Source organism: Psammomys obesus, unplaced genomic scaffold, assembly GCF_907164565.1.
Source record: "Psammomys obesus unplaced genomic scaffold, mPsaObe1.curated_primary_1811, whole genome shotgun sequence".
Taxonomy (NCBI): Eukaryota; Metazoa; Chordata; class Mammalia; order Rodentia; family Muridae; genus Psammomys; species Psammomys obesus.
This window is the reverse complement of record NW_026596046.1, coordinates 33,904,101-33,927,071: the sequence shown is the minus strand read 5'-3', so window position 1 is coordinate 33,927,071 and position 22,971 is coordinate 33,904,101. Positions and strand designations below refer to the sequence as shown.

Below are 22,971 nucleotides of genomic sequence, written 5' to 3'. Positions count from 1 at the left end.
TTTCTCTGTGTAGCCTTGGCTATCCTGGACTCACTTTGTAAACCAGGCTGGCCTCGAACCCAGAGATCCGCCAGCCTCTGCCTCCCCAAGTGCCCAGCCATAAAATTACGTTTGTTGCTACTTCATAGCTGTAACTTTGCTCCTTTGCTTATGAATAGTAGTGTGAATATGCGCTATGCAGGATAGCTAACATGCGAACCCTGGGAAAGGATGGTTTGTCTCCAACCACATGCAGAGAACCGCTGTTCTTGGGGGTTCACCTACGTGCATGGTACCTAGAGCAGGGCTTCAGAGGGTGGAAACTGTGGTTTGGCAGATAAGGCGTTGCCTAAGAGGACTGATAAGGATGAAAGAGATCTCTCTTCCGCCTTCCTTTAGCCTGGTGCGAGCAGAGGGATTCCAAGGTTTCTTCTAGGGAAAAAAAAAGGATCTGGTGTGGGCGGGGCGGGGAGGCCCTGGCGCTGGGCTGGGCTGGGCTGGGCTGGGCTGGCTCGGCCTGGGCTGGGCTGGGCTGGGCTTGCTCCTTCAACCCAGAGCACCGCAGTGAGTGGAGCCTCCCGAGGTAGCTCAGCATGGTGGAGTTCGCACCCCTGTGGGTGCCATGGGAACGCAGGCTACAGACCTTCGCGGTCCTTCAGTGGGTCTTCTCCTTCCTGGCTTTGGGTAAGAGGGTAGCGACGGCACTCGGGAACGGCAGGGCAGCCCCGGTGGGAGCATGAGAGACACTTGATGGAGAGATTCGGAGGTGGGGTGGGGGGAGGGGTCTCTGCTGGGCCCAGAGCTCCTGTTCAGAGAGATTCCTGGGCTCGCCAGAGCCTTGTGTGGGTATGTTGGGTGTCCCATAGTTTTCTGAACTTCGGGGAGGCTTCTCCCAACCTCCTGCTGCAAGCTGCTGAGGGGTGGGGAAGCATCCAATGCTGGTGAAGGCCTCCAGTGCCTGTTCCTCCAGCTACTCAGAGAGAGAAGCTCTCCATTTTACCTTTCAGGAAAGGAGAGCTGGGACCGAGGCCAGGAAAGAACGGACCCGGCTCTGCGTCACCAGCTGCGTGCTGGAGATGACAGTGTTAGCCTATAGGGTCTTTGTAGACGAAATGCATAAGGGTGGGAACTTCTACCCAAGGCAGGCCTGGTCTGCCTCCTGAGGTGTGGATCTGTCCCCTGCCCCACCGCACCCCTGGATGTGTGGCTCCACCCCAGCCCTGCTGTGGACCGGGAAGAAAGGGTGGCGGGGAACACGAGGAGCCTTGTCTCCTTTGTTGGCACCAGACTGGGGAAGGAGCCTGGCTGTCAAAGCATTCACATGCTCAGCACATGTTTTCTACACACACACACACACACACACACACACACACACACACACACACACACGAGTATGTGCTCCCTAGGACCACTACACAATTTTTTACCTCTAAAGCTTATTCCTGCAAAGTGGGCCTTCTAGGATCATGCCTCTAGCACCCATTTTAAATTGGTCTGCACCTTTACCCCAGGGTTGGTAGCCATGTTAAGTAGCTCTGGTCACACAGGCAAGCAGAGGAATGACATACTTGAAAGGCCCCGGCTATAAGTCAGGAGCCTGGCATCTGTCCCTTCTGGAGAAAGAGAAAGGGCCGAGGGCCCTGGGAGGAGGTGTGGAAACAGAAAATAGCTGATGGGTATAAAAAATGGAGGGTAAGAGGCCTAAGCCCAGAATGGCCTGGGTCAAAGGGCACCGGACACCCAGAGCCACGTAGGCCATTGCCACAAGCTCACAGGGGCTAAGGGACAGCAGGCTCAGCTCGCTCCTGTGACCCTGAGGGTAGGAGCTTGTCTGACTGGAGGAGCCCACCCCAGCCATACAGCCTGTGGTACCTGCCTGGCCCTGCTCTTGCACAGACCTAGCAAGGCCAGAGAAGTATAGCCCATTCGTCAGGGCTTTCTGAAGCTGGAGGAGAGAATCAAGGAAAGGGTTCTGGCCTCTTTCATGCCAAGAATTAGAATCTCCTTTACCCCTTATCCTGAGGGCAAAGGAGAGCCATAGACCCAGCAGAGAGGTGACAAGGTCCAGCCTTGTGTTAAAGATCCCTGTGCCTACACTTGAGGTCTCTGCTAGGTGGGAGAGGAGATCAAAGGCAGGGCAATCAAAGTTGACATCAGTAATCACCAAATCAGAGCCAAGAGCAGCCTGAGTGGTTTGTTTATTTTGTTTTGTTTGTTTGTTTCAGTCTAAGACCCAAGAGTGGTTATCATTTCTAAAAGATTAAATTTTATAGTGCTTTCATAGTGCCTTCTAATTTGCATCTTAAGTCATAAGTTCTGAAATGTCTAAAATATTTCCTATCTTGCCTCATTGTTCACTTTGGTGATGATGGTGGTGATGGTGATTATGATGAAGGAACGACGGCCTCAGTGCTTTGAAAGCATGAGGATCTGAGTTTGAGTCCCAGAACTCTGTAAAAATGTCAGGCATAGTGGCACATACCTGTGACCTCAGCATAGGGGAGGCAGAACCAAGAAGAGCCCTGGAGCTTGCTGGTTAGCTAGCCCAATGGGCAAGCTTCCGGCTAATCAGAGACACTGTCTCAAAAAGAGGCGAACAGCCTTCCTGAGGTTGACACTCAGGGTTACCCTCTGGCCTCCACACAGAGGCAGGCATGTGAATGCACACATCCAGCCACAGGTAAACACACACACACATGCACACACACACACACGCGCGCCTCATAACAGAGAGATGAGGGGAGGCAGTATATCGGGAGTGTGGCCCACAGCTGCACTACTTATGGGAGGTTTTAAGGAACAGTGAGGGTTGGGCTGGGGCATGAGTGTGCCTCACAAATGTAAGGATTAGAGTTGGGATCCTGTCTTAGGGTTTCATTGCTGTGAAGAGGCACCATAACCACGGCAGCTCCTATAAAGAAAAACGTTTAATTGGGGCTGGCTTATAGTTCTGGGGTTTAAGCCAGTGTCATGGCGAGAAGCATGGTGGCATGCAGGCAGACATGGGGCTGGAGATGGGAGTTCTGTATCCGGAGCAGGCAGCAGGAAGAGAGGGGAGTGAGCCACTGGGGCTGGCTTGAGCATCTAGGACCTCAAGCCCCTCCCCCTTCTTCAACAAGGCTACCCTACTCCAAGGCCACACCTCCTAACAGTGCCACTCCCCATGTGCTTATGGGGGCCATTTTCACTCAGACTACCACAGATCCCCAGCACCCACATAAACACCAGGTAGGGTCAGTGGCCTGCCCATACCAACACAAAGGAAGCAGAGACAAGGGTTCCCTAGAGCAAGCTGGCTAGCTAGAGTAGTCAATTCAGTGAGCCGTGGACTCTTAGAGAGACCCTGCCTCAATACTAGCGTCAGAGAGAGAGGTCAGAGAGTGGTGAAGAAAGACACCCACAGCAACCTTATACCTCCACACAAGCACCTGAACACGCGTGTGTGCCCACATATGAACATACATGCATGTGTAAAAATTACGTGCATACCGAGAAAAATGCAATGTAAGTCTAAAGTCTGCCAATTGCTTCCCAGGCAGGGAAGCGCAAAGGAGGAAGACGAGACAGTGTGTGATCTGAACAGCCAGTTCAAGCTGGACATATGGGATGTATTTTGCAAAATGCCATGGAAGTAGCTGGGACCGTCGATTAGGACCAGGCACCAAAGGCTCAGGCCCCAAGCCAAATGCTTTCCAGATGGGCTACTCAGCTGCTTCTGTTTCTTTTCCTCTCTCATGGGAGAATAAGGTTCCTTAGTGTTGGCCCATGCTGTTCCTATTCCTAGCTGTTTTTGTTTTATATTTGTTGAATGAATGAATGAATGAATGAATGAATGAATGAATGAATGGCATGAGCCAAGCACTGAGTCCCAGGTATTTCCCTGCTAGCTTGCTATATGACCTTAGCCAGTGTGCATATCCTCTCTGAGTATCTAAAAAGTAGAAGTTTAAGTCAGGCAGTGGTGGCGCACACCTTTAATCCTAGCCCTCCGGAGGCAGAGGCAGGCAGATCTGAATTCGAGACCAGCCTGGTCTACAGAGTGAGTTCCAAGACAGCCAGGACTACACAAAGAAGTCCTGTTTTGAAAAACAAAACAATGTAGCGGTTTAAGAAACCTCAGGCTTAGCTGGGCATAATGGCACAAACCTTTGATCCCAGCATTTGGGATCTCTGTGAGTTCAAGGCCAGCCCAGTGTACATAGATCCAGAACAACCAGAGCTACATAGTAAGACCCTGTTTTCAAAAACAAACAAACAAACAAACAAAAAACCCAACACAAACCAAAACAACCACAACAAAAGAGACTGCAGGCTTGCAAAGATTGGGTAAAGGAAAGAGGGGTTACCTTCCTAAATTACCAAGTAGATTCGTATGGGCTGCTGTTTGCTGTTAACAGGGCAGAGGGATAAGGCTGGAAGTCAGAATGGCCAAGCAGGATCTTTCTGGTCGAGGGGAAAACACCCTCTGTTTTTTTTCTAAACGTTCTCTCTCTCTCTCTCTCTCTCTCTCTCTCTCTCTCTCTCTCTTTTTCTGTCTGCAAAAGTAACTCAATCAAACAACATTTGAACCTTTAAGTAAAAGACTTCCCATAATCCTCCCCTTCAGGAAGCCAGTGTTAGTTAACGGTGAGTTTTTCTGCTTGAGAGAGGGTCTTATTAAATGGGAGCCACTGCAGAGACTTTGGGGTTGACCCAAAGAGAAAGGGCTGTAGCTGTTTCATTGTTTTGTTTATGTTCGACATTTGGGGTTGGGCTGTGGAGATGGCCCAGCTGGTCACATGCTTGCTGTTCGAGGAAGTATGATTTCCAGTGCCCACACGTGGGTGTGGCAGCATGCATCTATAAGTCAGCCGTGGGAGGACAGAAGCAGGAGGGTCTAGGGGCATTCCTGACAATCATCCTAGCTGAATCGCTGCACTCCAGGGTCAGTGAGACACTCTTGAAAAACTAAGGGTGGTAGAGCACCTGCCCAGCAAATACAAGGCCCTGGGTTAGGTCCTCGCTCCAGAGGGGAAAAGGTGGAGGGTGACAGGAAGACAGCTGACCTCAGGCTCAACATGTACACGCTTACATGGGGACTGCACACCACACAAGAATGCATATACCATGCACATGCACACAGAGAGGGGGAGGGGGAGGGCAGGTCAGAGGGAGGGAGAGAATTTTTTTTTTTTTTTTTTTTTTTGAAATAAGGGTTTCTCCTTGTAGCTGAGGCTTGACCTGATTTGGAATCTTTCTGCCTCAGCCTCCAAGGGCCTTGATTACAGGTACACATGATGGCAGCTACTGCTTTTTTTAAATGAAAGGCATAAATCGATAAAGTTTAAGCCAGCCTTCCTGCTTCCTTGTCTCCTGCTTAGAGGATCTTTCTGTCCCCTCGGGGTGCTTCCACAGTTATGTGGGCCTCTGTTCCCATTCACGATGACACTGGATTCCAAGCCCTTCACAACTGTCCCTGAAAATGTTTAAGACAAACAGTAACCAAGCCAAAAGCCAACGCTGGTTTTGTCTCCCTGTGCCTTAGCACAGGAAGGCTGGAGGGGCAGGCTGGCCTGTAGCTGTTATTTCTTCCAGTTTTTCCAAAGACACTATTTGTCTGGGTTTGTGTATGAATCCTGTTTTGGTACTTGTAAATAATTTCATGGCATTTGAAAACGAAGGACTAACATGGATTCGATCTAAGTATCTGCTAATGGAGAAGCAAAATGGGTTAAATACACACAATGGGACATTAATAGAAAAGGGGTAAATTCCTATGACCCCACATCATGGTGTGCCTAGAGTAGTTAGAATCCTAGTGAGAGCCAGGCGTGGTGGGGCATGCCTTTAATCCCAGCAGTCCTAGGAGGCAGAAGCAGGTGAGTTCGAGGCCAGTTTGGTCTACAAAGCAAGTTCAGCATAGCCAGGGCTACACAGAGAAACCCTGTCGAGAGAGAGAGGGAGAAAGAATCTGAGGACTGGGATGTAGCTCAGTTGGTAGTGTTTGCCCGCCTAGCATGTACAAGGCCCCGGCTTGGTTCCTTACCCCTGCATAAACCAAGCTTGGTGGACACCTATAATCCCAGTACTTGGGAGGCAGAGGCAGAAGTTTTGGAAGCTCAGAGTCATCCTTAGCTACACAGGGAGATTGAGGCCAGCCTGGGATACCTGAGACCCTGCTTTGCAACAAAAACAAGCAAACAAAAAGAAGTGAGGGGTTGGGTGTGGCTCAGTGGTAGGGAAGACATCTACCTAGCATGTATGGATCTGTGGGTTTGCTCGTGACACTGAAGGGGATGACATCAGTGAATGGAAGAAGTGTTGCGCCGGTGAGGTGGGGTAGTGTTCTAAGGGAAGGCTGCTCTACCAGATGGGGCGTGGCCCTGTGAACCTGCCGCCTGAGATGGACAGGATCCGCCTGCAGCGAGAGTTACAGAATCACAGATAAGCCAGACTTCCGCATTCATCTTGGCCCTAGCCTTGCTGTGCCCCAGGGTAACCAGGCGATGTCCCCCAGCACACAAAGCACAGTGGGCTGGGTTTGGGAACACAGAAATCTCGGGTGGTCGGAGTGATGGAAGTGTAAGTGGGTGAGGTGGGACAAGAACGGGAGGAGATGGCACCAACTCACAGGGCTAATGGCCGGCTCAGCTGCCGGGCTGGGCCTTGCAGCTACCGGAAGCCATGACAGGGTCTGGGCTTAGCTTTGGACTGGGGTTGGCTGTCTTTTCTCTGGGATTCCCAAAGGTGCTCAGAAGGCAGAAATTAATTTAACCCATAGCTCCATTTATTGAGCACGTGGTGAATGCATATGGCCTTCCTGGGGGCGGGCGCCGTGGTTTGAGACATCTGCTCCGTGGAGTGGGGGAAATGACTTTAAACAGGGCCCTGTGCCAGTGTGGCACGTCCTGCTGTCTGAGGCATGGAAGCTGGTCTCCTCCCAGCGGTGTGTGCCTGACAGGGCGGTGCTGCTGGCGTGGGGCCACAGTCTGAGAGACCCCCTCCCAAGGAACAACGAGGCCAGGCGTTCGGATGCAATCAGCAAGAGGCTTTTATTTTGATACACGGGTACCCGGGGCAGCAGAGTCACTCGGAGGACTTGCTCGCCCTCTGGGTGGAAAGCTGGGGTTTTTATAGGGTTTTAGAGCAGAAGCGCGGGTACAGAAGCGAGAAGCATGGTTACAGGGGGCTGATTGGTACATTTACATGAGACCACAGTTTGAGTCATGGAAGAGTTAGGGTTCTTACCGGCCTTCCTTGCAGCTCTCACTCTCCTGCCTCTTTTCCAGCCCAGCTCTGTATCGCCATCTTCATAGGCCTGCTATTCACAAGGTTCTGGCTCTTGTCTGTCTTATATGCCACCTGGTGGTACCTGGACTGGGACAAGCCACGGCAGGGAGGACGGCCCATCCAGTTCTTCAGACGCTTGGCCATCTGGAAGTACATGAAGGATTACTTCCCTGTCTCCGTGAGTACCAGGCTTTGGGAAAAAAAAGGTCTCCCCGGGGCCACTCATCTCTGTGGGGACAGAAGATCTGTGGAGCAGAAGGCTGGCTGGGAGGCAGAAGCCAGGGTGAGGACATGGAAGAGCATAGCTTCTCTCTGACTGTGGGACCTGGGGCCAAAATGGTTACTGATGAATAAATGTAGGATGTGTGACAAACAGTAAGTCTTAAGAGATCGTCCGACCCCACATTACACTGAGCAGAGAGGGGACTCAGGGGTGTGACCCGAGTCCCACAGCAAACTCCATGACAGATTTAATGCTCCTGCACTGGCATAGGACCACCTCAGAGTCCAGTGCGTCACCGCTGGCAGGCTGTGAGTTCTTGGCAAGGCTTGGCCCATGCTGGCCTCCGTGTCCCTAAGGATCAACAAGTACCGTGACAGCTCCTACCTTCAGTGTCCTCAAATCCTGGTATCTTCGATTCATGGCACATGTGACTACGTGGCCTTGGACTTGAAGGTTGGTCCTGAGTGGAGCAGATTCCTGATCTTGATTGAGCAGACTCTGTGGCTTCAGTGGGATAAAGACAGATTAACCCTGAAGAGCCCAGGCAGTGCTGGCTTACTGGTGGGATGAGGAGGTAGTAGGGAGGAAAGGGCAGGCCTGGGCAGTTAGAGCATGGCTTATGGGACTGGACAGACTAGACCCTAATACAGACCTGCCCTGTGGCAGCAGTGTGACCTGAGGTGGTCACCCAGTCTCTCTGTTTCTGTTTTGGTCATATGTAAGATAGATATGGCTGAGCTTGGTGGCACACACCTTTAATTCCCGCACTTGGAAGGCAGAGGCAGGAGGAGCTCTGTGAGCTCAAGGCTAGTCTGGACTCATTGAGTTCCAGGACAGCCAGATCTATGAAGAGAGACCATGTTTCCAAAAAACAAACAGAGACTGGAGAAATGGCTCAGCAGATAAGAGCAATGACTTTTCTTCTAGAGGACCCAGGTTCAATTCCTAGCACTGACATGGCCGCTCACAACTGTCTGTAACTCCAGTTCCAGGAAATCTAACACCCTCACACCCACATACATGCAGACAAAAACACCAATGCACATAAAATAAAAATAAAGAAATCATTTTTAAAAAGAAAAACAAACTAGAGCTGATGCTGTGTACCATCCTGGACAGTGTGATTTTAAACAAATTGTGCAGACGAAACCCTCAGAGAATCTTGGTAACAGCTGGTCTCACACCATGTCACTGAGTCAGCGGGACACTGCTTGGAACCCGAACACTCTGGAGTCCCACTCCTTTCTTCAGTCCAGGACTCAAGTCCTCAGCTAGCAAAGGGGGAGGGGTGGAAGGACCAGGGTCGAAGAAGTTAAGCAACTTGCTTCCATAGTGGGGTCTCCAGTCAAAGACCCTACCCCAGAGTCGTTGGACCCCACAAGGCTTGCAAAAGCTTGGGTGACAATGGTATGCAGAAGCTCCTAACTTTCCAGTGAGCTTTCTATTCCTGAAGTCATCTTTACTGCTTCTCTAAGAATAGTGAGGAGTCAGGCTGTTTATTTCGAGGGAGCTGACCCTACCACATGTGAAAGATGGGCCCAGGAGCTGGGTGTTCCCGTAGAGATTTCATCACCCAGATAAACACTGTCTACACAGGTCAAGACCTTGGAAGGGAGCAAGTTCTACGGCCAGGACCGGATTGGGTGACAATGGTGTGCAGGATCTCCTAACTTTCCAGTGAGCTTTCCAGGGCCTCCAAGGAAAGGGGCTGGCAGGGAACAGGGAGGGGCTAGCAGAGACTGTCAGGCAAGGGCGTTGAACATTTTAGTGTCAGAGATGAGGGGCCCTGGGCTAGCAGATGAGTGACAGTCACCTCCACCCCTCAGATTAGTTTATTCTGCAGGGACCTCCTCCCAGGATCTCCTCAGCACAGCACAGCTTGTTGGGACCCAAGAGCAACCACGGGCATGTTCTGAGCACAGTCCCCTGTCCCCACCCCAGGACCTCTGAGCTCCCTTCCGGCCTCACCTCTCTCCAGCTCCTGTGTTAGGGAGGTCAGAGTTCTCCAGGAGGGTGTGTGACCTATACCCTGGGGAGGTGTAAGTGGCATCAAATACAGAGCCAGAGGAAGCCTGGGTAGTTCTGGGCTCTGCTGAGTTTTACAGATTTTGCTCTGGCTTCGAATTCCTTTTGTGAGCTAAGTCCTGAGCCCACTAGAAAAAAGCCTTTCTGCAGGGGGATCCTCGAAGGCAGAGGCCAGGAGGTCATCCCGAGGCCTCCTGAGCAGTGTCACCAAAGCAGAAGCTAGCCAGAGCTGTGGCTGGAGAGGTGGCTCGGGTCAGTAGAGCCCCCTAGAGGCCACTGACCGGAACTGGCATTTTCCCGCTCTGGGTAGCCCAGGGCTCTGGAGGACGCTTGGATTTCTGGCAGCAGGGCTGACAGAAGTGATAACGAGGAGGTTCACTGTCTTTCTCACCCTTCCGCAGCCAGGAGGCTCTCCGCCTGATTTGTAAAAATTAAGTGTCGTTCACTTCCTACCCCCAGCTCCTTGCAGAAGCGCCTGCCAACGGCAGGCGATGCCGGGGAGCAGCCAGCAGAGGGAGAGATGCCGATCTCTTAGGATGCACCTGGCCTAGGATGGCAGTGAGCAGGAGTGGGCTATAGCCTGCAGGCTCCCTTTTCCACTGACCCGGCTGGATACTCTCTCCCTCCTTTCTGGGAACTCTTCTTTCCCAGCTCTGCTGCCCACGCCACCCCCAAGCCAAATGTGGTGGTCTTCTGTTGGCTTTCCAGTTTTGTTTATTTGTTGTTATGATTTTACAAACTAGCTTCTGCGGGTGGAAATATGAAACAAAAATTAGGACATCGTGCCTGTACCACGGAGTTTCCTGAAGTCATCTTTACTGCTTCTCTAAGAATAGTGAGGAGTCAGACCTTTCGTTTTGGGGGAGCTGTCCCTACCACATGTGAAAGATGGGCCCAGGAGCTGGGTGTCCCTGTGGAGATTTCATCACCCAGATAAACACTGTCTACACAGGTCGAGACCTTGGTAGGGAACAAGTTCTGTGGCCAGGACCCTGACCTGGGGTCAGGAAGTGCTGTGCACATCCCACGGGTCATTATCTGAGCCAGCCTGGGATGGTGCAGACCCCGCTCACCCTACTCCTGTCCTCCCAGCAAGTAGCTTTTAGGAGGCTTTCTCAAGCCCCGTTGACAAGCGGCACTAGATAAGTCCTTTGGTATGACTGCTGTCACCCCTGACAATTGCCTACTGTGGGAAGCCATAGACAGACTGAGGTGGGAGATGGAGAACTTCCCTTTAGTAAGGGCCACTGCTCCAGAACCTGTGTTCTGGGTCCTAAACTCCCACCTCTGACCCATCCCTCCTTCCTTGTACCCTAAGTCCAGCGAAGACCCTCTCTTTTCCTGCATTCCGCTTGCTCCACAGTGCACCCTACCTTGGGATAGAACCCGCCTTTGCAACAGCCTGTAGTCTGAGCTCTTACCTGCCCCTCTTTTCACCTTTGCCACCCCAGTTCTTTAAGCATAAGCCATGTCACCAGGGCAGGATGCCTGACTGGAATGCACACCCACCTCGTAATTCCCACCACCCCTCAGGCAGAGCCCTGGAAGGGCTTTGCATTTGGAGGCTGGACACCTGGGCTCAGGCCAGGCTCTGCTCCTTTACTGTGTGAGCCGGAGAAAGACAAGGAGTCAGTTTCCTCCTCTGCACGCCGGGGCACTGGTACCAAGACTGCTCTCAGAGGTGACAGCGGAGGACAAAGTGGGTTGGTGCGTGTATCCCCCTGGTACAAAGTCAGTGCTGTTCATCCACTCAGGCACTCTTTTTAGCTCCCATGGCCTCGTACAAGCTGCATGTCTCCAACTCTAGAATATTCTCAGTGGTAAAACTTATGGTATTTTATGGACCATAAGAAATATACCTTCAGTGAGAATTGTGGGATATATCTTGATTTCAATACGTTTAAGATGGAGGAGGAATATAGCTTAGAAATGAGGAAACATATCTGTAGATGGCAGTGAACAACAGTCAAATGAGCTCAAGGTGGTGCAGGGAGGTGGGGCAGAGAATTTAACAGAATCTGGGGAGGCCAAACCCAGACTCGGGGCCGCACGGGGAATTACAAGCAGGGGCAGTTAGAATAGCCAGCCTTTTCTTCATCCATTCATCTGTCTGTGATGGAGGATACAGGGAGGTTGCTCCAGGCCCTGCATACACACAGCTGCCCACCCAACCAGACATACTCACACGCACACACATAGACACGCGCCCTCACACTCGTTCATGCACACGCGAATAGGCATTCCCATCCAAGGCCAGCACCACATCTGCTGAATGAAACCCTGTCTTCCTGCCAAGTAATCTAGGTGCACAAGAGGTGACTTTGAACCACTTTCCTCTTGTGGAAATATTGATCCCTTTTGCCTCAGAGCACTAGAGGTTGCAGGTGCAGAAGCCTGGGGGATGAAACCTGGAGCCCTGGACTTTGCAAGGTTGACCAGAAAGTTCCAGAGCAAGTCCTGAGTGCCCTGTGTCCCAAAGTGGAGGCTTTCTGGCTCCTGTGCTCTTTGCCGGAGATGGCAGTTCTCAGAGCCAAGTCACCTCTGTGGTTCTGGGCAATTCTCTTATTGCCTCTGTACTCCATTTGCTCACTTGTGCAATGGGGCTGTCACAGCAGGGCCAGCCCCGAGGGCCCGGTAAGTGTCACAAGCCATCTGGGTGCTTTGTGTGCCCTAAAAGAGCCAAGAGGACGATGGACCCTGGAGCATGTGAGCCACAGAAGGGTTTGAGAAGGCAAGGGGCACATGTGGGGAGCTGGGGCTGAGACGGTGGGAGGGGGCACTGTGTGATGTTGGGGTCTTCCGTGCAGGCACGGAGGAGGGCCTGGCAATTAAAAGTAATATTGTGGGACTCTCCTTGATAACTGAGAACATGTTGGTACTTATCAGGCCATGTGGCTCAGAACAGCCAAAGAACAGAAACTCCTCAGATGCTCATCAGTGGCTAAACAAACAAAATAACAGTCTGTCCATACGATGGAATATTATTTAGTCATAAAAATGGAGCAAAGTACAATCTGTGACACAGCCTGGGAGAGACCTTGAACACATGCCAGTAAGGCCAAGAAGCCAGATACAAAGGTCATGTGTGTGTGGCTTCACTTACACACGCAGAACAGGCAAACCCAGAGAGACGGAGAACAGATCGGTGTTTATCAGGGCTTCGGGGAAAGAAGTGAGTCACGATGGACATAATGGATGTGGGCTTCCTTCTGGACCCTGGGGTGTCCTCCGCAATCTGTGGTGAGATTGTGTAGCCGTTTCAAAGTGCGCTCGACTCAGCCACACACTTTCGAAGACTGGGTCTTACTGTGAACAGAATATGACAATAAAAAATGAGGACTTGCAGGGTCTAGCTACCTGGCTGATGCCACCTCTCAACCCCCACTACCCAGTACGGGGGCCCAGCCAGGATTTCTCCAGACACCACCTTGCTTGGCCACCCAAGCAAGAGAGACCAGTGTACTTCACCAACTACAAGGAAAAAGAATTTCCTTGCCTCCTGGGAACCTGTGACAAGCCTGTCGGGGAAGTATTGCCAGTGCCTCTGTGAAAAAAGAGCAACTGAGGCAGTGAGGAGCTGCCTTCTGGCACAACCCTGAAATGAGCTTCTGGATTCCTAGCTTAGGGCTCTGCTGCAGTGGGTGGCATATCAGGACAGGATTGGGGCTGGAGATGACTCCTTCTTTCTTTCCTTCTTTCTTCCTTTGTTTTTTTGTTGGTATTTTTTGTTTGTTTGTTTGTTTTTTGTTTTGGTTCATTGATTGGTTTGGTTCGGTTTGGTTTTTGAAGACAGGGTTTCTCTGTGTAGCCCTGGCTATCCTGGAACTCACTCTGTAGACCAGGCTATTCTCAAACTCACAGAGATCCACCGGCTTCTGCCTCCATAGTGCTAGAATTAAAGGTGTGTGGCACCCCCACCCAGCAGAGGTCCCTGCTTTCCCTTGGCAGTGGAGCTATTAGGATGAAAGATTCATTCTTTTGTTTTGTTTTCATGAATTTCTAACTGCTTTCATAGAGGTGCAGAACTTAAATAGTAAGGTTCCCACATACGGAGCAAGGAATGGACACCACAGGTGGGACTCTGCGAGAGCACGTTTCCCAGTGAGAAAAGCCGGAACTCTGACCCCACTGAGGTTCTCTTCATCTCCTAGGTCCCTCTGCTCTAGGGGAAGGGGCTGGGCCTTGCCTAGGAAGGCAGCAGCCTCTGCCTGTGGCTCCTGCAGTCCTTCTAAATCTTGACTGACCAAGGACAGGAAGGTTAGAAGATCTGCAACCTGGATGGGCAGCCAGGCCCAGGGTCCTATTTATCCTTCCAGGCAGCTGAAGCCAGCTGCCAGGCCTCTGTGGCCCCAAAGGCAGCAAAAAGAATCCTCAGGGAGACAGCTGCTGTGACTTTCAGCTCGCTGACAGGGTGACCGTTCACCTGGCAAAGCTTAGCCGGTGGAAAGGGCTGCCTCTCTCTCCCAGTAGGGACAAAGTCCCTGCTGCCAGCCTTACCACTAAGTCTCCTGCCCAGGGATGAGCCAGGGGGCTATGGGCTGCTCTTTAGCCCCTTAGCTGTGGCTCCCAGAGCACAGGGCACTGAGAAGCAGAAAGCAGATTCCTGGCAGCAGAGTGGGAAGGGACTGGTCCCACCTATAACATGGCCTCCAGCAATGAGGATATAGATACCACCAGACAGGGGTACCACCTAAGCAGAGCAGTGTGTGTGTGTGTGTGTGTGTGTGTGTGTGTGTGTGTGTGTGTGTCTATCTGCCTGTCTGTGTGTCATGAACCACCAGTGGGGATCAGAGAACAACCTAAGGAGTTGGTCCTTGCCTTCTCCCTAAGTTGTGACAGGGTCTCTGTTGTTTCTGCCCTGTACACACCAGGCTAGCTGGCCCTCCAGCGGCCAGGGCTTCTCCTCTTGTGTCCCATCTCACTGCCTCTGACTTTTATGTGGGTTCTGGGAACCCAGGCTCAAGCGTTCACGCTTGCACAGCAAGTGCTTTTGCACACTGAACCATCTCCTCAGCTCCCTCCATGCCTCTGCCCTCACCCCTCTTCACCTAGAACCTGCTCAAAGTCATGCGGCTCTCACTCCCTTTATGGTGGTTACTCTGGGTCCCTATGCCCCCCAGCTTGACCAGTCAGGGTAAGTTTCTGCCCTGACACAGGAAAGAGTGGATAAAGTTGAGGTTAGGTTCTGGCCTCGGGACAGCAGAGACACTCCAGGGGACCAGAGCCAGTCCCAGGGCCACGTGCTCTGCCAACCAGTTCAAACAGAGCAAGATCTGTTTGTTCCTGGTCTCTCTTCCGGCCACTGGCTCCTAGAGTGGAGGGGCCAACTTGTCTCTTGAGTGACGCTAAGGCGGGGTGATGCCAGCATAGTGACGCCTCTGGGTGGCTCTCATACCCTTCACTTCTGTCTTAGCTGCTCCTCTATTGCTTTGAGGAGACACATGACGAAGGCAGTGTCTAAAGGGAAACATTTAACTGGGGGCTAGCTCACTGGTCATCACGATGGGAAGCAGAGTGGCATGCAGGCAGGCATGGCGCTGGAGCAATAGCCGAGAGCTTATCCGCAGGTTGGAGGCAGAGAGAAAGTCATGCTGTGCCCACTTCCAGGAACACACCTTCTCCAAGGCCACACCTCCCAATCCTTCCCAAACAGTTCCACCAACTAGGGACCGTGCATTCAAATATGTGGGCCTCCAGGAGCTATTCCCATTCAAACCATCACAGTGCCTACCCAGTAATCAGAAATCCCATTCCCTGGTTTTCACCTGCGTCTCAGCAGAAGGGACAGGGCCTTCCTGGGACGGGGCCAAATGTTCCAGCTTTGTACATAGGCATTGGGTGAACAATTTACCCAAAGCCAGCACCCAGACTGTGTCCCAAGCACACTTCTCTCTGTGGAAACATCCTGGGTGCTTAGGCTTATGAAGAAACTGACACTCAGAATTCCAGACTGACACAAGCCAGGACTGACATGCAGGCCCTGCTGTTGGTCACCAGTTTTCTGTCTCTTGCAGTTGGTCAAGACAGCTGAGCTGGACCCTTCCCGGAACTACATCGCGGGCTTTCACCCCCACGGAGTCCTGGCAGCGGGAGCCTTTCTCAACCTGTGTACTGAAAGCACGGGCTTTTCCTTGCTCTTCCCAGGCATCCGCCCCTACATGATGATGCTGACTCTGTGGTTCCGGGCCCCCTTCTTCCGGGACTACATCATGTCCGGGGGTAAGTCTCCTCACCCCAGCCATGGTAGCTGAGGAAGATGAGGGAGATGAGGCTGCTAGGTGGGTAAGGGGATCTGGGAGGAGACTGTCAACAGTTCTGCATTTCTTCCAAGTATTTGTTCAGTAACAGCAGATGCTAGACCCAAAGAAGCAATCCCTGCATACTGTGCTGGGGTGGGGCGGGGGAGGAAGAAAGAGGACTGGGAGACTCCCAGCTAGCGCTCTGTCTTGGCTTGTGCCCATCTTCACAGTCCCGCCCCTTCACCTGGTGTCTGACCCACCTTGCTCTCTCTGCAGGGCTGGTCACATCAGAAAAGGTGAGTGCTGACCACATTCTGAACAGGAAGGGCGGCGGGAACTTGCTAGCCATCATCGTTGGTGGTGCCCAGGAGGCCCTGGACGCCAGGCCTGGAGCCTACAGGCTGCTGCTGCGGAATCGCAAGGGCTTCGTCAGGCTCGCCCTGATACATGGGTATGGAGCTCTGGGGACTGTGGGTGAGCTGGAGGTTTGTGTTTGCTGGGGAGGCAGCAAGGTTGATTGTGGCTTCTGTTTTGGCAAGGAGATTCTCAGGCCATGTGATGAAAATTGTAAGTTGTTGTCTCACAGCCAAGTTTCTAGATATGTTTCCATAAAGAAGACTGGGGGGGGGGGGGGGGGCAGTGGTCATAGATGAGAAGGGGTGTTTGCTATCGCCGGTGTGAGCTCCGGGACTCTGGAAGAATGGGATGAGAGCTTTCTGTAGAGCTGCACCACCACCACGGGGAGAGGCATCTTTGAGGAGATTGAGCCAGCTGGCATAAAGAGGAAATGTTTCTAGGTGAAAAGTAAAGATGTTTTACATCCCGGAGGATGGATGCTCTTGAACATTCTGGTCTAGCTGTCATGGTTGCTACATGAGAGATTAGGAGCCTGAAAAGGACCTCTGAGGGTCAGAGAGGGGTCAAGGCAGGCCTGCTTCAGTTCCTGGCTGCTGAGTCTCTGCAGGTGGCCTTTCCATCCGTGCCTCTTGGGGTTCTCTCATACGTCCTCTCCTGTGTCCCCCAGGGCAGCACTTGTGCCGGTCTTCTCCTTTGGGGAGAACAACCTGTTTAACCAAGTTGAGAACACCTCTGGCACCTGGCTACGCCGTGTCCAAAACCGGCTACAGAAGATCATGGGCATCTCTCTCCCTGTCTTCCATGGCCGAGGCGTCTTCCAGTACAGCTTCGGCCTCATGCCCTTCCGCCAGCCCATCACCACCATCGGTGAGCTGCGACCCAGACTGGGCAGGGTAGGCTTTGAGAGCAAGGCTGGGCCCGATGCTTCGAGGGCACTTGGGGATGGGCAAGATATTCTCCCATCCTTGTGGGCTCCTATTTTAGACAGGGATGCACACCCACACACAGATAATCCTACTGGCAAGCAGTCTGGGATAAGAGCTGGGACAAAGGTACTGCTGGTGGAGTACTTATCCCCAAAGAGAGGTACTGACGGCTGAGTACTCATGCTCAAGAAGACAGGACAGGGGACCCGCCACGGGTCAGACATATACTCGTCATTTGCCATCTGGAAGCTTGGTTTGTCCTAGCAAGCTTTATGGAGGGGATTATCATCTCCATCTCACTGGTGTAGAGCGAGGCTCAAAGAAGTTAAACAACTTCTGAACGCTCACGTCACCTTAGAGGAACAGAGCTGAGGCTGCAGCTGGACTCCAGCTGACACCTTCGTAGGCCAGGGAAGGAAAGTTTAATTGTGATCCAGGTGACCTAGGAGGACTGTGAAGAGAAAGCAGAGAAGAGAGATGTTATAATTCAGTGCAGGGCTGGGGAGATGCTCGATACGATTACTGACCAACTGTGAGTTCGATGCCACAGTGCCCATTTAAAGCCAGACATAAGGCGCGGTGGTGGGCACCTCTAGTCTCAGGATGGGGGCATAGAAATACCAGTATCTCTCAGGCATGGTGGCCAGCAGCCTACCAGTTGACAAGCTCCAGGATTAGTGAGAGGCCTTGTTTCAAAAAAAAAAAAAATAGGATAAAGCACGATTGAGGAAAAAGTTAGACATTTTCTGGGCTTCACTTATGCTCACACATGCACAAAACACATAGATACATGTACAAAAAGGAAAGTTTAAAAAATGTGTGCCGAGGCCGGGTGGTGGTGGCACATGCCTTTAATCCTAGCATTCGGGAGGCAGAGGCAGGCAGATCTCTGGGTTCAAAGCCAGCCTGATCTACAGGACGGCCAAGGCTAAACAGAGAAACCCTGTCTCAGGGGGAAAAAATGTGTAATGTGTGTGCTAACTAACAATCAGTAGACTCTGACTTAGACTCTGGGGGATTTTTCTATAAGAAATTAGCATGAGCTTCGGTGTATACACTTAACATAATTTTTCAGCTGTCTGTACATCTCTTTTGTTTTCTTCTTGGATTCTCATTCCGATGACATTTGTAGAGAGAACTCTATTCATTTCAACTCCACCCACCCATCCACCCATTTGTTAGTTGAGCACAGATTTGGTAATCCTTGCATCATGGCCTTGCCCTCATGGATTTGAATGTCACTGCTGCTGCTGCCAGAGTGATTTCCAAGAGGAGAGGGCACCGTTTTCCCAGCCAGGCAGACTTAGAAGCTTTACCAGAGTCTTTCTCATTCCTCCCAATGACCAGGGGCCGCTGCACATAGAGAGCATGACCTCGAAGAAGGGCTGCCTGGGTCATGACGCCGCCCACTCCCCTTGTAGAAGTGCAGGGCGCCTCCAGTTCTGGCACTCTGAACTCTGATTCACGCACCCCGGAGGTGCATGTGAAGGAGTGGCGCTTCCACCCGTTACTTGGATAAATCACGTCTTTGCCTGGGATTAAGGGAGAGAACACATGTCAAGTGCAGGCATATTGCCCAGCATATTGAAAGGAGTGAGTTGTTCTGAAACCTTAGAATTCAGTACCCAAGGGCTGGGGAGACAGCTCTGTGGTCGAAGTGCAAGCAAGAGGACCTTAGTTTGAAGGCCAAGTAAGTACCTATGAGAAAAGCTGGCTGCGGTGCCACACGCTGTGAATCCCAGCGCTGGGGAAGTAGCCACGGAAGGCTCCCTGGGCTCGCTGGATGGCCAGCCAAGCCTAATCAGTCCCAACAAAAGACTTGTGTGTCCATAAATATAGCTGATGGCATCGGAGGACAATGCCGGGCATTAACCCCTGGCCTCCACATGCATATATGCGCACATGAACACACACACACACACACACACACACACACACGTGGGATGAGGGGGAGGGGGGGGGGGGGGGGGGGGGGGGTGGGACCCTTCTGGGGAAGCCCTTCCCAGGGCTTCAATGGTGCTCACACTGGGTGACCATCCTCTTCTTCCCTTGCAGTGGGGAAGCCCATTGAGGTGCAGATGACACCACAGCCCTCAGAGGAGGAGGTGGACCGGCTTCACCAGCTCTACATCCAGGAGCTATGCAAGCTCTTTGAGGGACACAAACACAAGTTCAATGTCCCCGCTGACCAGCACCTGGAGTTCTGCTAAGTGCCTCTTAGCAGACACTTAGAGGACAGCTGCGTCTGAGAGCAGGCAGCGGTGCTGCCATTAGAGGGGACTGGGCTTCTACAAACCCGGCCCCAGCTGGCAAGAGGAATGAGGCAGCTCTTTGCCCTGGGACTTGCATCTGCAGCCAGAGCCCTGCCATCCTCGTCCTCGTCTCTCTGTCCTGGGCCTGTCTGCTCAACTGTAGAATTGGGGGAGGGGGTGGGTGGGGAGAAACAGGCAGAGAATAATTTCTGAGCCTCTTGTCATGGTTGTTACATCACTCAAACATGACCACAGGACAACCAGGGGAAAGGAACAAAATTGTTCAACACCTACCCTGGAGGGACAGTACAAGAGAAGCCAGCACCCCAGACTCCCCCTGTATGAGCCCCCCCCACATGCTCCCTGGGTGCCCTTATTCCCTTCTGAGCTGGAGAGGGGCAGCTAAGTATGCCCTAGCGCCCCGTGGTTTTTCTAGATTCTGTGACCTCTGAGCTGTGACATAGATACCAAAGGAGCCCAGAAGGCAGTTTAAGGACAGAGCGCTCAGTCACTCACTGACTTCTATCAGGAAGCCGCTTAGTCATGCTTTTTAGAGAACTCCAGCCCCTGTCTTGGCACAAAAGGGCAACTCCGTACATGTTACTTCAATAAAGGAAAGGATTCTGTTTTAACTTCCTTCTCTTTCTTTCTTACAACCAGTGGGGCTGACTGGAGCCTCAGCTTGAGCCTTGTCCTGTGGCCCCGACCAACGTCGTCAGAAGCTTAGTCAGACTGGGTCTTAGAAGACCTTGTCAAGCCAGGCTGTGGTGGCACACACCTTTAATCCCACTACCTGGGAGGAAGAGGCAGGAGGATCTATGAGTTTGAGACCAGCCTAGTCTACAAAGCAAGTTCCAGGGCTACACAGAGAAACCATGTATTGAGAAAAAACACAAAGGCTGTGTCAATCTCTTTTTCCTGACTGGCCATCCAGAACCTTCCATCTTAGAGTGGGAAGGGATATGCCTATGGGCAGACCATGACACTAAAAGCCAGAGACGAGGCACAGATGATTGAGTGTCTCCGGATGGGCCATACTCTAGCCAGGAGAACTGTGGTTGGACAGGGTTGGAGATATGACACCTGCCGTCCGAGCACAAGGCATGGCTGGCTTGAAAGAGTGCCCGACTGCCCCTGCTCTCTAATGGGGCACAGATCCCTCCCACGTAGGAGCAGTTTCTACAGTCACTGGAGAAGTGTGCACTGGGATCCTAGTCCCCCCACACACCTGTTCTCAGTGACTGCTTCAGTTTTAGCGTCTGACATAAAGATCACAATTTCGAGCTCTCGTGTAGTGAGCGGTTCCTGTGTGGAGTCACACCGCCATGCCCTCCGTGGAACGATGCAGAGTACACAGGAATTAGGGGCTGGGTATCATGGGTGCTCAGCACCTTGTACAGGCACATGGGATTGAGATTGGGTGGTGTGCAACAAGAACCAGGCAGAGGCAGGATGATCTCTATGAGTTCAAGGCTGCCCCGGCCTACATAGTTCCAGGAGAGCCCAGGGCCATGTAGAGATCCTGTCCCAAAATCAAATAGTCTATGAGGAGGAGAAGGCAAAGGAGTGCTGTCTTCTGGCCCAGGGAAGATTTGGAGCAAGTGGTCATGGGCAGGGTCTTAAAGAAAGGGCAAGATGGCAAAGCTGATGCTAATTGGAGGCTGTAGCAGCTAGCTGTCACTGGATTAGAGCCACCGGGTGGCTGAGGGCATCTAGGAGCCATTACTTATCCGAGTTCTGACTTGCTTCAGCTGGTGCAGCTGCAGTGGGACACGTGGATCATGTGAATGGCTGTGTGCGCTGTCACAGCAGGGCACAGAGCCCAGCTTTATCCTGACTGCCTTTTTAGCACCCTGTGATGACTAGATTCCAGAGGAATGAGAGTCCCAGGCTACATAGCACACAGTGTCAATTCAACCACACACTATGCCTCTAAGCGGTCACAAGGCCAGGAATCAGGAAGAGATCCACCTCTGAGTGTGAAGAGGAGGGCCGTCACATCACAAAAGGTGCCAGAGAGTGCTGGTGGCCATCTTTGCAAACCGTCTACCAAAAATGAAAAGTAAAAGCCTATGGCAGAATCCCCCACCTCCACCCCCATACTCTGCATCTCATGGCCATAATAAAGACTTTGCATCCCAAGAGGCCCAGTCAGCCTGGCACCTCTGGCCTGTCTCCCCCTCTCCCTCCATCTGACACCACTCTTCCTGCTCAAAATCTTTCCATGGCCCTCAATGGTGCCAGGCTAGGGTCCATGCCAGTCTTGGTCTCAGTGGGAACCAGAGGATCCTTTTTTGTGCTATAGAAACAACTTTCCAAGCTGGGCGTGGTGGCATGTGCCTTTAATCCCAGCAGAGACAGAGGCAGGTGGATCTCTGCTGAGTTCGAGGCCAGCTTGGTCTGTATACAAATCGAGTCAGGGCAGCCAAGGATAGACAGAGAAACCCCATATTGAAAAAACAAACAACAAACAAACAAACTAAAAGAAGCAAGTTCTTGAGGTCCACAGGTGTTGGAAACCACAGAGAGGAGTGCTGTAAGCCACAGCTGTCGCACCGGACACTGTCACCACCCAGAAGCCTATAGAACAGACGGAGGCGTCAAGTTCCCCAGCCTAGCCAGTCATGCCCAGGACCCATACTCTGGCAAGGACATGGGCAGCTTTGAGAGACTTGTCAGGCAAGAGCAGGAACGTGCTCTCACTCCATGGTTCCTTCAACTGCTTCCTTTAACTGCCGCTGAATCCTGGTGCCCAAGTCTAGAGGAAGCTGGGCCTGTGGCTGCACCCAGGCAGGAGGTTTGCAGCCTGGAGGGTAGGGCTCAGAGGGATCAGTAGAAAACAGATGGTGTCTTCCTTGCAGCCCGGGGTCAGCTTGCTGCTCACCACACCCTGTTGTCCTGCTCTGGATCTTGTTAAGCTTAGCCCTAAGTTTCTGTCATAAGGACACCATGACCACACTCACCGTCACCTCTGTGATCTTGCCTGAGCTGTGTGTCTCAGACTAGAATGCTTCCCTCCCGCCACCGTCCTGTTGCCTAATACCTCCTCCTTATCCCAGCATGAGTCATCTAACCCAGGTTGCTTTTCCAGTGCCTGGGGGTGAGAATTGTTCTTTGATTTTCCTGGGCTTCTCTTCCTCGGCCACTAGGTACCACTAGGTACCACGGACAGGATCTGATCCACTCTCAAAGAAAACCCAGAGCTTCTGAGGCTCTGGTCAGTGCCTGGGGTGACATCTTGCTTCCTTCTGACCTTCAGGGCCCCTTTCATCTGCCCTTAGGCCACCTAGCCTCCCCTCAGCCTCTGCACCCTGCCCTGCACCATTCATGTGCTTGCTCCAGCGTAGGCACCTTCTCTCCCTGCAGAATACTCCTCTTTGACTCATTCAGTGTCACCTACCCAAGTGACCCCTGTGTCATAACCTCAGTCTACTCTAGCCTGCCCTCTTCCCTGAGTCAGGGTGGACATTTAGTTCTTAAGCTGAAAGGGTTATAGTCACAAATGCATGAGGGCATGATGGGACTTTTCTGTCTCTCAGGGGGCTGGGAACCTCTGAGAGCTAAAACCTATGCTTAAAGTCTACAGACAGAGACAGACAGGCAGGCAGGCAGGCAGGCAGGCAGACACACACACCATCTAGAGTACCTCAGCAATCCTCTAAGTGAAACTGGCAAATTAACCTATCCCGAATTCTGGGTCT

The 22,971-nt window shown here is 52.2% G+C and overlaps 1 protein-coding gene across 2 annotated transcripts; it reads left to right on the top strand.

Moving 5' to 3' along the window:
* Positions 1-513: 513 nt before the first annotated feature.
* Mogat2 (monoacylglycerol O-acyltransferase 2) lies at positions 514-19,902 on the top strand. Of its 2 annotated transcripts, none has more exons than XM_055623643.1 (6): positions 514-663; positions 7,248-7,426; positions 15,511-15,715; positions 16,012-16,186; positions 16,760-16,959; positions 19,074-19,902. In XM_055623643.1, the coding sequence occupies exons 1-6, from the start codon at positions 573-575 to the stop codon at positions 19,226-19,228; spliced, it is 1,005 nt and encodes a 334-aa protein (XP_055479618.1). In that variant the 5' UTR covers positions 514-572; the 3' UTR covers positions 19,229-19,902. The 2 variants fall into 2 exon arrangements, with proteins under 2 accessions (XP_055479618.1, XP_055479619.1); XM_055623644.1 differs by having other exon boundaries at positions 515-663; positions 15,641-15,715.
* Positions 19,903-22,971: the final 3,069 nt, after the last annotated feature.

Bases quoted from the DNA above. Each gene is read 5' to 3' on its own strand.
- Mogat2 (XM_055623643.1), top strand. From the start codon at position 573: ATGGTGGAGTTCGCACCCCTGTGGGTGCCATGGGAACGCAGGCTACAG. The intron at 15,716-16,011 runs GTAAGTCTCCTC...CTCTCTCTGCAG, and splicing joins GGACTACATCATGTCCGGGG to GGCTGGTCACATCAGAAAAG. The intron at 16,960-19,073 runs GTGAGCTGCGAC...CTTCCCTTGCAG, and splicing joins CCAGCCCATCACCACCATCG to TGGGGAAGCCCATTGAGGTG.